Source organism: Rhinoraja longicauda, chromosome 10 (genome assembly GCF_053455715.1).
Source record: "Rhinoraja longicauda isolate Sanriku21f chromosome 10, sRhiLon1.1, whole genome shotgun sequence".
Taxonomy (NCBI): domain Eukaryota; kingdom Metazoa; phylum Chordata; class Chondrichthyes; order Rajiformes; family Arhynchobatidae; genus Rhinoraja; species Rhinoraja longicauda.
In genome coordinates, this window is record NC_135962.1 from 16,693,828 (window position 1) to 16,709,132 (window position 15,305).

Genomic DNA, 15,305 nt, shown 5'->3' on the forward strand with positions numbered 1-15,305 from the left:
CACTTTCAGCCAAACTACACAATTCACTCATCAGGCCAGTTCACTTTAAGTTACACTACTCAGTTCACACTTTTAGGCACACACCAAACCACGCAGCAATGCAGCAACTAATATGACTTATTCCCTTCAAGAGGAATAATTCTCATTACAAAAGTTAAATATTTGCAGTCTTTGTCGATACAATGTACCCATCCAGAGGATGATGTCTGGATAATCTTTGAATCAATTCATTACTGAACAGTACTTATTTCAGAAGCTCCTTAAAGGATAAAATTCTTCAAATAATGCTCCTGAAAACACTCGAGTCACTTCCAAAAGAATTTAGGCCAGGGCAGAAATTGAGAACAAAATCCAACTACCGTCTATCTACCTTATTTTCCCTGGAGCAAATTAGGCCAATGCCTTCAACAAACCAACTGGGCAACGGGTGGGTTGCAGGGCGGGCGGGGGGAGGGAGGCAGCTGGGATCACACCTTCCGATTGGTGGAAGCCAGGAGCTCCATGTCAACTCTCTTTCTGAAACCAGCACAATTTCTTAAAATACTCCAGCATTCCCCTAGCCCTGTGACTCCAGCAGCGTTCACAGCAGCGACACTGATCCGAGACACTGCAGTATGTGCTTGGCAAGCATCAGCAGCACAGCAACACTGCCAAGTAGAAGCATTCATATCACTGTGCTGGGAGCCTTTCTAACCGCTGATTCTACTAACACCATCGACCAAGTGAATCTATACCATTTTACCATCCCATGGAAGGATCCACGATTTTGGTTGCAAAGATGGTGCTTGTAACTTTAATAGTTAATTCCTTATTTTTCTCCCCAAGACTAATGACATGGAATAGTGTTGCATTCAATATCTATAATTTCTTGATCAAAATGTCACATCAACATCATGAAACTCACAACTGATGACTTGCTGAAGATGCAGAAACAAGGAAGTGCAGATGCTGGTTTACAATAAAGGACACAAAGTGTGGGAGTATCTCACCGGGTTGGGCGGCATCTCTTTCTGGACTTCTGAAACAAGTGAACTGAGGTTTTGGGTCATGACCCAAAACGTCACCTGTTCACTTTCTCCATAGAAGGTGCCTAACCTGCTGAGTTACTCCAGTACTTAGTGTCCTGAGATGTTGAAGATGTTGGATCTGTACAATTTCACCTGGATACACGGTACAGGGCGGCACGGTAGCGCAGCAGTAGAGTTGCTGCTTTACAGCGAATGCAGCGCCGGAGACTCAGGTTCGATCCTGACTACGGGTGCTGCACTGTAAGGAGTTTGTACGTTCTTCCCGTGACCTGCGTGGGTTTTCTCCGAGATCTTCGGTTTCCTCCCACACTCCAAAGACGTACAGGTTTGTAGGTTAATTGGCTGGGTAAATGTAAAAATTGTCCCTAGTGGGTGTAAGATAGTGTTAATGTACGGGGATCGCTGGGCGGCACGGACTTGGAGGGCCGAAAAGGCCTGTTTCCGGCTGTATATATATGATATGATATATGATACACAGTCACAAAATGTACTGAAACTTAGAGTTTTGCCAGGAGAAAGTGGCACTGTTCTGAGTTCTGTGCAAACTCATCAACATGAAACAGAAAGTAAGACCTCCCATGAACCCAATCAGAGACATCATTGGGAATCAACTTGGGACTGAGCATCTTAAAAAGGAAAAAAAAGACACAAGGTGCTGGAGTAACTCAGCGGGTCAGGCAGCACCTCTGGTGAACATAGATGGGCGATGATTCGGGTCGGGACCCTTCTTCATAATCGTCACCAACTCATGTTGTCCAGAGGTGCTGCCTGACCTACTGAGTTACTCCACACCCTTGCTTTTTTGCAGTTCCTTGTGTCTACATCACAAAGAGGAGTTGGATCCCTGACAAATCAATTTCACACTTTCTACTTTTTAAATTGCCTTTCTTTTTACTGTTTTCATCTGCCTATTAAAGCCATTTGTATGTAAATGGTTGTAACCAAGTGACATTTAGACAAATTAACCTGATGTTTACCTTATTGTAGAGTAACTGCAGCAGTAACAATTGGAACAGAATTGGGTGAACCTTCAGTGAAGTCTTGATTACTGCAGGTAAAGATGTTTAATACCAGATTTAAACTAACTCTGGAACCTGTACTGTCAAATATCTGGGCAAAATGTGATAAATATCCTCGAAAAGGGAAGAATTAATGGAAACGCCCCAATGCCCTGAGAGGGGGGCAAACATATTTGCAGATAATGCCCACTTTGAGAAAGTGGACTTTATCTTGGATTTTAGGTGTTTTAATCAGGCATATGTTTATTATACTTACCAATAACTTACACATAAAATAGCAATCACAAGAATCATTTAGTTTGATTCCATCTATCTATCGTTAAATAAGCAAAGACCTTACAGATAACTGATCCTAATAAGCAAGGAATGTACAACTGTTTTACTGCACAGTGAATACCACCTCCTTTACTTTATAAGCAACTGTTTTTAAAATGATTCATAAGGCACTGAAAAAAACAACTAAAAGAAGCTTATTAAAAAACACGCAAGACACAGCGAAAACCTGATTCACCACAGATAAAATTGGCCTCGTGCCTTAAAAGGACTGCCCAACAGTTGTGGGTCTCAGTGCCTGAGACAAGATCTGATTACAGCAAAATGTAATGAGGGGAGGCTGCACGCTGGTGTGTAGTCTAATTGGAATCTAACCCTCTTCCCACAATGCACCCCACCAGATTAACAAAGTATTCATACTTCAGTAATGTTTGGATTTTATCAGTATTTCATGACAAACATTTTAGACTAAAATTCATCAAGTAATGCCGAGTCTTAATACTCCATTTTTATTGATGTTTATGAATTTAGTAGGTAATCCAAAATGGGTCACCAAAGCAATAATGAATAGAGGAAATAGCAACCATCTTGGAATGGTATCTGTAGGAGCCATGTGTAGTTTATTAGCTGTCTTAGCATATTATATAATTTTGTTTCTTGCTGTATTATTTTTGGACACTTGGGGGTTGTCGTGAGATGAATACATATATGGGCATATGGTCATATATGGACTGGGAGGAGCCAGAATTATGAGTACATCTGGGTGTGCGGAGATGTGATGCGTCAGACGAGGAGAAGCTGTGGCGAGATACAATTTTTACCAGACCTAAATTCAAATCTGTTTGTATCACTACTTCAATAAACGACTAATTAAACTGAAATGTCGTGAAGATCTCTCTGTTGTTGTTTGCGTCAAAGACATTCACTCCACTCCTCCATGAAGTGGTGGCAAGCGGAGAGGACTTCAGTGGGACCGAAGTTGCCACTATATATTGTAAGAACGTCCTCAGCCGGAGTGAATAACCAAGAGCTATCCTCGGTGAGTGAAGATAAAGGTAGACCTGTCTCTTAGGAGTCATTTAAAGTTATAATTGCCTCTATGAGTGAGACTGGAGCTTGTGGAGTGACTGGACGGAACAAGGATTGTTTATTGCAAAAACCTTGAAGCCGAAATTGACTGAACGGAACAGGGATTGTTTTATTTGGCAAGCCTGAACCGAATTCCACAGATGGACAGGGTCATTACCTGCACTGATCTGACTAACGGAGACTGGAAACTTCGAAAGCCTTCGCGCAGGAATTGTAAGTTCAGTATTTAGTTTTATTGAAAAGCTGCTGGATCAGAAGCTGTATTGGACAGCTGCTGAAATGAAATGCTGACAACAAAGAAGTGACCTTGAGTATCGCAAGTCTCAGTTTGTTTTGAATTCCTTTGAAGATAAGACTTTACGTCTACAGGTCTTAAAGGGATAGTGTACAAGTATGTCTGTGGTTAGATCTGATGTTCAGCCACAAGGTGGCAACTTCAGAAAAGATTCTGAAAAGGCGGAAAAGAAGATTATCAGACTCACACCCAAAGGCTGGGAATTGCTCTTTGAGGCACAAGAAGAACAATTGATGAGCTGAGAAGACAAAGAGTACAACTGGGAATAAGTAAAGAACAATTGAAAGACATAGAATTGTTAATTGAAGAGATGAAGGAAGGAAAACGGAAACTAAGAGAACATGCAAAATAGAATGAAAAGCCAATTGCGAGTGATGCTGTTCTCCCATCTCAAACGTGTGACCATATCGGGGCCGGTGATGAAACCTGCATCTTCTCCATTGTACCAGTCCAAGCTGATCCATTGGCTGGAGAATCTGGTCCTGAAAATACTTGTCTGAGCACAGAGATGACTAAGACCAACTCTGAACTAGTACCAGATATTAAACTGACTGTGTATGATGAAGCAGTTGAGAGCTTGTTCGGGATACCTAATGTTAATCCACAACCACTGTTTGAAGTGCTGGAGGAGAATGGATCACTGTTGCATTCAGTTGAAGTAGCACCCGGAAAATCGTGAATCAAGAAATGATAAGAGCAGGAAACTTCAGGGGATCCTGCACCAGAAAACCCAGCACACCTTGAAGACATTTCAACCAAAGTAATTGCTGAAAAAACTAGTTCCACAGAGAACTCTACAGTTTTTGTCGATGGTGGAAAACTAAATGAATCCATCACCGGCGAAACTGAAGATGACCATCCAGAAATCTGTTACAAATGGAACTACTCTGGATGGTGAACTGAGAAACCAGAGCACAGTGGAAGATGGACCCTATTGTCTAGACTTACCGTTCAAGCCCAGAAAACGCCAGCGAAAGTGACTAAGGCACTGTTTCATATCTAAGACTGGAAAATGATAGCAAAGAAGTGCATATTGCATTCATAATGCGAAAGTCCAGAGTGGCACCATTAAAACAAATGACGATTCCCAGAATGGAGTTTACAGCTGCAGTCCTAGCTGTCAGAGTTGACACAATGCTGCGTAAAGAATTACAGCTTCAACTGGACAAATCCATCTTCTGGACCGATAGCACAACAGTGCTTAAGTACATCAACAACGAAACCAAATGCGTTCAAACATTTGTAGCAAACATAATCTCCTTTGTAAAGGATGCTACTGATGTATCACAATGGAGATATGTTAGCACAAAGGAGAATCCTGCAGATGAAGCCTCCAGAGGACTAACAGCAGACCGCTGCTTAAGCAGGAAGAGAAGAAGATTGAAGAAGATCCTGGCTAATGGGCAGAATATTGGAGACCATACCAGATGCACAAGGTCTTGTGCGCACAGTTTGACTTCAGACTGAGAGCAACATCTTGGAAACACCGATAACGAAGATATGTCTGCTCCTAGAAGCTGAGACCCGAGTACAGCAAAGGCTGGTGGCCTTTAAGATTGAAGAATCACTTAAGTAGAATAGATGCCAATATTTGGGGCATGCTTTATTTTGATATGTGTGAAGTTTTTATGGCTCCTTTTAATGTTTATTAGTAATTATTTTGTTATATACATAGAACAATTAGGGGCTGGTGTGCAGGAGCCAAGTGTTTATTAGCTCTCGTAGCATTATATTATTTTGTATCTTGCTGTATTATTTTTGGACATTTGGGGGTTGTCGTGAGATGAATACATATATGGGCATAATGGGGATATATGGACTGGGAGGAGCCAGAATTATGAGTACATCTGGGTGTGCGGAGACGTGATGCGTCAGACGAGGAGAAGCTGTGGCTCCTTACCAGACCTATGACGGGAGAAATACAAATCTACTTCAATAAAGGACAAATTAAACTGAAAGGACATGAAGCTCTCTCTGTTGTTGTTTGCATCAAGAACGTTCACTCCACTCCTCCGTGAAGTGGTGGCAAGCGGAGAGGACTTCAGTGGGAAGGCCCAAAGTTGCCACTACCGTACCCACTCTAAGTTTGTGGTTAATTCCTCTATTCATTGCAGCTTTGGTAATATTGTAAATGTTCTACAAATAGGCAAAACATATATAAACGTGAATGAAATCTGGTGTTAACAAACACGGGGCATTATTGATGACTTTACGGGACTAAATTAAGTTGCAGGATATTGTTCAACCTTTGTGAGACCATTATATCACCAAGGGTTAAAATCATATACAAAATAAACATCTTTAAGTATTTTCCCCAAAATTAAATTGCCTCGAATCTGCTCAACTTCCTTTAATGTGACCAACTGTCGCTGTAATGTCAAACAAAACAAGTATTGAATAGTTAGTTTTCCGATTGTACAGAAACACAAAACACTTAAAAGGAACATAATGAGCGCACTACTTACAGAGTCTCGTCGTTTTTAAACTCCAGCTCCCCGTAGGTGTCCTCAAAGTCCTCGCCGCCCCCTTTCGCCGTCCCTTCTATCGTCCGAAAGGGAACAATGACCGTCCCGCGGGCCCCTGATGTTCTCAGCACTTTCACCTCCATCACCCCGACACTCTCACTCACATGGACAACATCAGTCTCAAACGTAAAGATACCCGCGTGGTCGTCATCTAAAATAGTCACGGTGGCGACAAGCGGGGAGATGATTATGGCCTTCGGGTAGGACGGTGCACTGTTGGGCTCCTGTGCGTCCTCCAGCCGCGTCACCCGCACCTTGCCGAGCCGCACAAAGAAATGCTCGTCTTCCTCAAAGATGTCATCGTCGATGATGCCCACGGTGATGTCCTTCTGCGTCTCGCTCGCCTTGAAGACCAGCGTCCCTTCGCTGAACTCGTAATCTGCCCCGGCGTTGGCCGACCCGTCCTCCGTCTTGTAGTCCACGGCCACGGTGTGCGAGATGTCTCCTCCTCTGCGGACCACGGTGAGGGACACGGCGCCGCAGTTCTCCAGGCACTGGTAGGCACAAGGGTCGAAGTAGATGCGGGAGCAGAGGTCCTCGGGGGCGTCCGGGCTCATCTCCAGCATGCTCACACTTCGTTTGGCCTGCTCGGACACGTGCTTCTTCAAGATATTGCCCGCTCCTGTCATCATCCTGGTGGCTTGGATGCGGTAGAAGGCCCTGCTCTTCTGCTGGTGGGAGAGGGCGTAGTAGTTAGCCATCTCCACCAGCTGATCCAGGTCCTTCTCGGGATGCTTTTGCTTCAGGTCTTTGAGGATGCGGATCATCTCCTTGCGGGACTCGTCCACTTCCTTCCCTTCCACAGCCACCAGCGTACCGTCCACAAAGTGCGAGTTCACCAACTTGCCGTCCATCTCGATGCCTTTGGGGTGCTCGCCCTCCGTCTCGATGATCAGCCCCCGGTTCTTGTTGGTGCGATACTTCTTCTGCACGTACCTGTAGAAGAGGAGTCGGCGGTCGGCAATCCAGGCGAGCAGCACGCAGACTGGGAAAAACACGAGGGTGACCAGCCCTTCCCACACCTGCACGACGCCGGGTGAAAAGACCGCAAGGATCATGTACAGCCAGATGTAGGCGAAGATGCTCCAAGCGGCGGTGACAAAAAACACACGCAGGTGCTTTATCTTCCTGGATTCGCCATCGGGAATGGAGTACACGCATATGGCGATAATAACAAACATATTAAAAGCAGCACTGCCCACAATGGTGCTTGGGCCCAGCTCACCCGCTCTAAACCCATGGCCACAAACCTCGATCAAGGAGAGCATGATTTCTGGAGCAGATGACCCCAATGCCATAAGGGTCAGGTTGGACACAGTATCATTCCAGACTCGAACCACCGTGGTGTTTGTCTCTCCGTTGGGCTTATTGATGGTGATTTCTTTCTCTTGTGAGGTGATCACTTCTATCGCGGCCATAAAGCGATCTGCCACAATGGAAACTCCCAAGAACATGTAAATCATTGCCACAAAGTAAACAATAACCCTGGCAATTTTATCGCCGAGAGATGGATCTTCCGGGTACCATATTGGCAAAATAACTCCTTTCTTACATTCGTAGTTCCCCACGCAAGAGTTATTTCGCTTCGGAGAACTTGTAGGTCCAGGGGTCTCAGCGTCTACAGAAGCCGGATGCATTAGCAGCATTACTGAGGCTAGGCTCAGGAGGCAAGATGACATAAACGTCTGCAACCCAAACCACGCCATGCAAACGGGTTCAATCTCAACGTCCTTTGTGAATCAAATCAGTCTTCAGAGCTGAAGGGCCTTCACTGCAGGATCTGAAACACATTTTTTTTTAAAACACACATTTTAATGAAACAGAAAAAATTACGTGGTTAAAAAGTGCACATTGTCAGATTTTAATAAAGGCCATTTTTATACATTTTGGTTTCACCATGTAGAAATTACAGCAGTGTTTATACATAATCCCCCCATTTCAGGGCACCATAATGTTTGGGACACAGCAATGTCATGTGAATGAAAGTCGTCATGTTTAGTGTTTTGTTGCATATCCTTTGCACGCAATGACTGATTGAAGTCTGTGATTCATGGACATCACCAGTTGCTGGGTGTCTTCTCTGGTGATGCTCTGCCAGGTCTGTATTGCAGCCATATTTAGCTTATGCTTGTTTTGTGGGCTAGTTCCCTTCAGTTTTCTCTTCAGCATATAAAAGGCATGCTCAATTGGGTTCAGATCGGGTGATTGACTTGGCCACACAAGAATTTACCATTTTTTAGCTTTGAAAAACTCCTTTGTTGCATTAGCAGTATGTTTGGGATCATTGTCTTGTTGTAGAATGAACCGCTGGCCAATGAGTTTTGAGGCATTTGTTTGAACTTGAGCAGATAGGATGTGTCTATACACTTCAGAATTATCAGCAGTTCTATCATCAATGAAGATAAGTGAGCCAGTACCTTCAACAGCCAAACATGCCCAGGTCATAACATCCTCACCACCGTGTTTCACAGATGAGGTGGTATGCTTTGGATCTTGGGGAGTTCCTTCTCTCCTCCATACTTTGCTCTTGCCATCACTCTGATAGAAGTTAATCTTCGTCTCATCTGTCCACAAGACCATTTTCCAGAACTGTGGTTGCTCTTTTAAGTACTTCTTGGCAAACTGTAACCTGGGCATCCTATTTTTGCGGCTAACCAGTGGTTTGCATCTTGCAGTGTAGCCTCTGTGTTTCTGTTCATTAAGTCTTCTGCGGACAGTGGTCATTGACAAAACCACACCTGACTCCTGAAGAGTGTTTCTGATCGGTCGGACAGGTGCTTGGGGATTTTTCTTAATTATAGAGAGAATTCTTCTGTCATCAGCTGTGGAGGTCTTCCTTGGCCTGCCAGTCCCTTTGTGATTAATAAACTCACCAATGCTCTCTTTCTTCTTAATGATGTTCCAAACAGTTGATTTTGGTAAGCCTAAGGTTTGGCTGATGTCTCTAACAGTTTTATTCTTGTTTCTCAGTCTCATAATGGCTTCTTTGACTTTCATTGGCACAACTTTGATCCTCATGTTGACAAACAGCAATAAAAGTTTCCAAAGGTGATGGAAAGACTGGGCACTGAGAGCTCTCTTATACCTGCATTAAGGAGGCAATTAAACACACCTGAGCAATTACAAATGCCTGTGAAGCCATGTGGCCCAAACATTATGGTGCCCTGAAATGGGGGGACTATGTATAAACGCAGCTGTAATTTCTACATGGTGAAACCAAAATGTATAAAAATGGCCTTTAATAAAATCTGACAATGTGCACTATATTGTCAAGCTTGAAAGGGTTCAGAAAGAAATTACAAGGATGTTGCCAGGACTAGAGGTAATGAGCTATAGGGAGAGGTTAAGTAGGCTGGGTCTCTATTCCATGGAGCGTAGCAGGATGAGGGGTGATCTTACAGAGGTATACAAAATCATGAGAGGAATAGATCGGGTAGATGCACAGTCTTTTACCCAGTGTAGGAGAATCGAGGACTAGAGGACATAGGTTCAAAGTGAAAGGGAAAAGATTTAATAGGAATCCGAGGGGTAACTTTTTCACACAGAGGGTGGTGGGTGTATGGAACAAGCTGCCAGAGGAGGTAGTTGAGGATGGGACTATCCCATCCTTTAATAGACAATAGACAATAGGTGCAGGAGGCCATTCGGCCCTTCGAGCCAGCACCATCATTCAATGTGATCATGGCTGATCATTCTCAATCAGTACCCCGTTCCTGCCTTCTCCCCATACCCCGTAACTCCGCTATCCTTAAGAGCTCTATCCAGGTCTCTCTTGAATGCATTCAGAGAATTGGCCTCCACTGCCCTCTGAGGCAGAGAATTCCACAGATTCACAACTTTCTGACTGAAAAAGTTTTTCCTCGTCTCAGTTCTAAATGGCCTACCCCTTATTCTTAAACTGTGGCCCCTTGTTCTGGACTCCCCCAACATTGGGAACATGTTTCCTGCCTCTAACGTGTCCAACCCCTTAATAATCTTATACGTTTCAATAAGATCCCCTCTCATCCTTCTAAATTCCAGCCTAGTCGCTCCAGTCTTTCAACATATGATAGTCCCGCCATTCCGGGAATTAACCTAGTAAACCTACGCTGCATGCCCTCAATAGCAAGAATATCCTTCCTCAAATTTGGAGACCAAAACTGCACACAGTACTCCAGGTGCGGTCTCACTAGGGTGAGAAACAGTTGGACAGGTACATGGATAGGACAGTTTTGGAGGGTTATGGACCAAGCGCAGGCAAGTGGGACTAGGGTAGCTGGGACATTGTTAGCCGGTGTGGGCGAGTTGGGCCGAAGGGCCTGTTTCCACACTGTATCAATCTATCACTCTATGACTCTAACCACATGTGATTTTTTTTCTATTACAAATCTCAAATTGTGGAGTACAGAGACAAATAAATAAATGATGGGTCTTTGTCCGAAACATAATGGAGGGCAGTGTACAACTAGATACCAAGTGCTTGCAGGCTACGCTTATCCAATTTGTTGTCAACCTGATAGTGTTACTTTGATAGGCTGATAAATCATTGCCTACTTCATTTATATTACTATGTTGCCACCACTTTCAATTCAGCACTGGACTCTTTGCCATAAGTCTATGAGACATAGGAGCATAATTAGGCCATTCAGCCATCGAGTCTACTCTGTCATTCAATCATGGCCGATCTATCTTTTTCCCTGTCAACCCCATTCTCTCGCCTTCTCCCCCTACCCTTTGTTGTACTTTTGCCAACCATGATTGGATTCGGCTTCTACTGGCCAACAAGTCATTCTGAAGAAAGGTTTCAAACCTAAACATCACCTATTCCTTTTTGCCAGCGATGCTGCCTGACCCGCTGAATTACTCCAGCATTTTGTGTCTAAGTCAGTGATAAGGATGTTTGTACCGCCATCACTGAAAACCTATCCATTCATCGATGAGCTGGAGTGCCAGCCTAAACATTCTGTCTGCTTCCACTTAAGGCAGACACAAAATGCTGGAGTAACTCAGCGGGTAAGGCAGCATCTCAGGAGAAAAGGAATGTGAGGTTTCAGGTCGAGACCTTTCATCAGACTGAGAGTCAGGGGAGAGGGGCACTAGAGATATGGAAAGGTACAGGACAAATCACACCAATACCCAAGGAAAGATGGAGCCCATAATGGTCCATTGTTGGCTGGTGAAAAGCTTATAATGAAGGGATACCAACAGTGAAACTAGCAGGATGACTACAGTGGAGGAGGGACAGAGAGAGAGGGGAATGCAAGGGTTATTTGAAATTAATATTCATACTGCTGGGTTGTAAGGTGCCCCTGCGAAATATACAAAGTGCTGTTCCTCCAATTTCTCCCCTGACTCTCAGTTTGAAGAAGGGCTTCGACTCAAAATATCACCCATTCCATTTCTCCAGAGATGCTGCCTGCTCGCTGAATTGCTCCAGCATTTCGTGTCAGTCTTCGGTAAAACCCAACATCTGCAGTTTCTTCCTGCACATTTTGCCTGCTTAAGCAAGGACAACAGGTGCATGGTGACGCCACCGTTGCAAGTCGCTACCCAGCTCTCACCACCCAGCTCAACCACATACTGGACAAGACTCCCCTGCACATCACTAGTACGACTGACTAGCATCTCCCCATGGGGAAGTGGAGATGGCCAACATTGCCCTCAAGAATAAATATTGCATAAAGTTCATTACCGATAGAGTCATGGAGTCATTCAATGTGGAAACAGGCCCAGCGGCCTCCGGCAGCTCGTTCCATATACCTAACATCCTTTGTGTAAAAAAAGTTACCTGTTATGTTCCTATTCAATCTTCCCCGCCGTAAACATAGATCCTCGAGGTCTCAATTCCCCTACTTTGGGTAAGAGACTCTGTGTTCTCACCCAATCTATTCCTCCCACGATTTGTACAGCTCTATAAAATCACCCCTCACCCTCCTGTGCTCCTGGGAATAGAGTCCTAGCCTACTCAACCTCTCCCTGTAGCTCAGCCCCTCGAGTCATGCCAACATCCTGGTAAATCTTCTCTGCACCTTTTCCAGCCTGACAAAATCTGTCCTATCACATGATGCCCAAAACTGAACACAATACTCTGAAGATAAGATTCCTTGTTCATAAGTGAGAACTGTGGTGTCCTCTTATCTGCCAGAGTTGCATCAAATGTTACAACTACGATCACAAGCGGTCGTCTCTCCCTACAACCACCCAATTGTATGGAGGGGGGGGGAGTTTGGTTTACACAAACGGCCACACAGTCCTGGGGTAATTCAGCAGGTCAGGCAGCATCTCCGGAAAACATGGATAATAGGTGTAGAAATGAAACTGCAGGTGCTGGTTTATACCGAAGATAGACATAAAGCGCTGGAGTAACTCAGCGGGTCAGGCAGCATCTCTGGAGTAAAGGGATGGTTCGGGACCCTTCTTCAGACTGATATGGGGGGGACCAGTGAACACAGCAACAAAAGACCATTGAAGACGGACGGGGTGGTTTAAATCAGCCACGGCTGTCGAGATGGGAATAAAGGCATGGGGACTGAGCTAAACAGCAGACTGAGCAGTCAGATGCCACCTTGAGGGGCAAGAAAATGCAACATTCAAACGATTCAATCACTGCGACCAATTCAGTGCAGGATTGTGGACTGAATAGCTGAAAACTGAAAGCCCCGACAAATCCCACCTTTAAACGAGCACTGGGGAAGCACTGAGAAGATAACACCAGGAGGAGCAGGTGATGCGATGGGTCGCTCTGTGATGTGCAGAATGGTGCACTCTCCTCTCCACACGGCGCAGGGACGGCAGGCACAACTGGCCCGTGGGCAAACTTCTCTGATCCCGACGGTCACGTACACAAGGTGTGCCACTTGGCCGGGCGGAGGGGCAAGGGGGGCAGGGGGCTTCCCTTTAGGTCCCGGTCAGGCAGGGAGGGAGGGTGGCAGCAAAGGCTTAGGGGCTGCAGTCCCCCTTGTCGTGTGGGCTGGAGCAGGGCGTGGAGTCCCCTTCCCTCCCCTTCCCTCCCCACCCCCTTGGCCCTGCCCCTGCCCGAACCTCCGACTGCCTTCCCGATGGCAAACGCTTTCCCTATTTAGGGAAGACCGCGGCGCGGTCGCTAAATTTGACCGAGGTAAACACGGGCTCAGCAGAAATGAATGAACGCGACAGCTGCCGGGCTGTGGAGGTGCACCCGGAATGCAATATGTGCTTATATACCCCGCATGTACATAGTAACGCAGCAACTGTCTGGTCAATACTGCAGTAACACACATACACTGGACATGCTATGCAGAATGCAACTGATTTACAAAGTGCAACACTTCTCCCTCCCTGTGTGTGTGTGTGTGTGTGTGTGTGTGTGTGTGTGTGTGTGTCTTGCTCCAAGCGAGAGAGGCTTCCCCCAATTTGCACAATTTGCAATAAGAGGAGTGGGTGAGGAGGGGGGGGGGGGGAGTGGGTGAGGAGGGGGGGGGGAGTGGGTGAGGAGGGGGGGGGAGTGGGTGAGGAGGGGGGGGGGAGTGGGTGAGGAGGGGGGGGGGAGTGGGTGAGGAGGGGGGGGGGAGTGGGTGAGGAGGGGGGGGGAGTGGGTGAGGAGGGGGGAGGGAGAGATTGAACCAGGCTGCCTTTTAGACGCTGCCACCAATCGCAAAGGCGAAAGATTTTGCAAACAGCCAAAAGAGAAACGCAGTGATTGAGGGGGAAATAAATAACAGGAGTGTGTTTGTGTGTTTGTGTGTATGTGTCCAATGGGGGGAATGTGGGGACAGAAGAGAAGCGAGCTGTATTTTCACAAGAAAACTGGTTGTTTACTCTGCATTATAAAAAGCACTGGATTAGTATGAAGTCTATGCTTTTAAAGCGATCCTGGCGTCAAATACAGGGATGGGGGGGAGGAGGAGGAGGAGGGGGGAGAGCTTGTGTTATATAATCAACGTTGTGCCTTTAAATATTACCCAAAAAAACTCATTACAATGTATAAAAATAGATGTTACCTGCTCTTTGCTTCTCTCCGCCGGCATCTGCAAGGAACTTAGCACGTAGACATTGAATGCTGAAGGCTGCACATTGTGAACGGCGGGTCCGGTGGGTGGGTGGGTTGAGGCAGCGAGATGGGTCGGGATCCTGTGCAGAGCTCGACAACTTGCAATGAGGCGGCCGCTGGCAATGCGCGGCGGCTCCACTTCTCCATGCAGGAGGTAGCCGCCTACTGGTCGGTGGCGGTGGGGCTGGGGGGGATGGGGGCTGGTGGGGGCTGGTGGGGGCTGGGGGGGATGGGGGCGGGGGGCGGTGGGGCTGGGGGCGAGGAGGGGCGGTGGGGCTGGGAGCTGGGGGGGCTGGGGGGGCGGTGGTGGGGGCTGGGGGGGCGGTGGTGGGGGCTGGGGGGGATGGGGGCTGGGGGCGGTGGGGCTGGGGGCGGTGGGGCTGGGGGGCGGTGGGGCTGGGAGCTGGGGGGGCTGGGGGGGTGGTGGTGGGGGCTGGGAGCTGGGGGGGGGCGGTGGGCGGTGGGGGCTGGGGGGCGGTGGGCCTGGGGGCGGTGGAGCTGGGGGCAGTGGGGCTGGGGGCGGTGGGGGCGGTGGGGGTCAGGGGGCGTGGGGGCGGTGGGGGCGGTGGGGGCTGTGGGGGGTGGGGGCTGTGGGGGGTGGGGGCGGTGGGGGGTGGGGGCTGGGGGCGGTGGGGGCTGGGGTCAGGGGCGGTGGGGGCTGGGGGCGGTGGGGGCTGGGGGCGGTGGGGGCTGGGGGCGGTGGGGGCTGGGGGCGGTGGGGGCTGGGGTCAGGGGGCTGGGGCGGTGGGGGCTGGGGGCGGTGGGGGCTGGGGGCGGTGGGGGCTGCGGGCGGTGGGGGCTGGGGGCGGTGGGGCTGTGGGGGCTGGGGGTGATGGGGGCTGGGGCGGTTGGGGCTGGGGGTGGTGGGGGCGGTGGGGGCGGTGGGGGCGGTTGGGGCTGGGGGCGGTGGGGGCTGGGGCTGGGGGCGGTGGGGGCTGGGGCGGTGGGGGCTGGAGGCGGTGGGGGCTGGGGGCGGTGGGGGCTGGGGTCAGGGGGCTGGGGGCGGTGGGGGCGGTGGGGGCTGCGGGCGGTGGGGGCTGGGGGCGGTGGGGCTGGGGGCTGGGGCTG

General features: G+C 48.0%; 1 protein-coding gene across 2 annotated transcripts in view; it reads right to left on the minus strand.

Annotated features, from left to right (window-relative positions):
- slc8a3 (solute carrier family 8 member 3) overlaps positions 1-14,341 on the minus strand; it is a 371,642-nt gene extending 357,301 nt beyond the window's left edge. For both annotated transcript variants that reach the window (XM_078406259.1, XM_078406261.1), the window contains exons 1-2: positions 14,188-14,341; positions 6,170-8,009 (exon numbers count right to left, since the gene is read on the minus strand). In XM_078406259.1, coding sequence (XP_078262385.1) covers positions 6,170-7,935 — 1,766 coding nt within the window. In that variant the 5' untranslated portion in view covers positions 7,936-8,009; positions 14,188-14,341. The remainder of the gene's footprint in view (positions 1-6,169; positions 8,010-14,187) is intronic.
- Between the last annotated feature and the right edge of the window lie 964 nt (positions 14,342-15,305).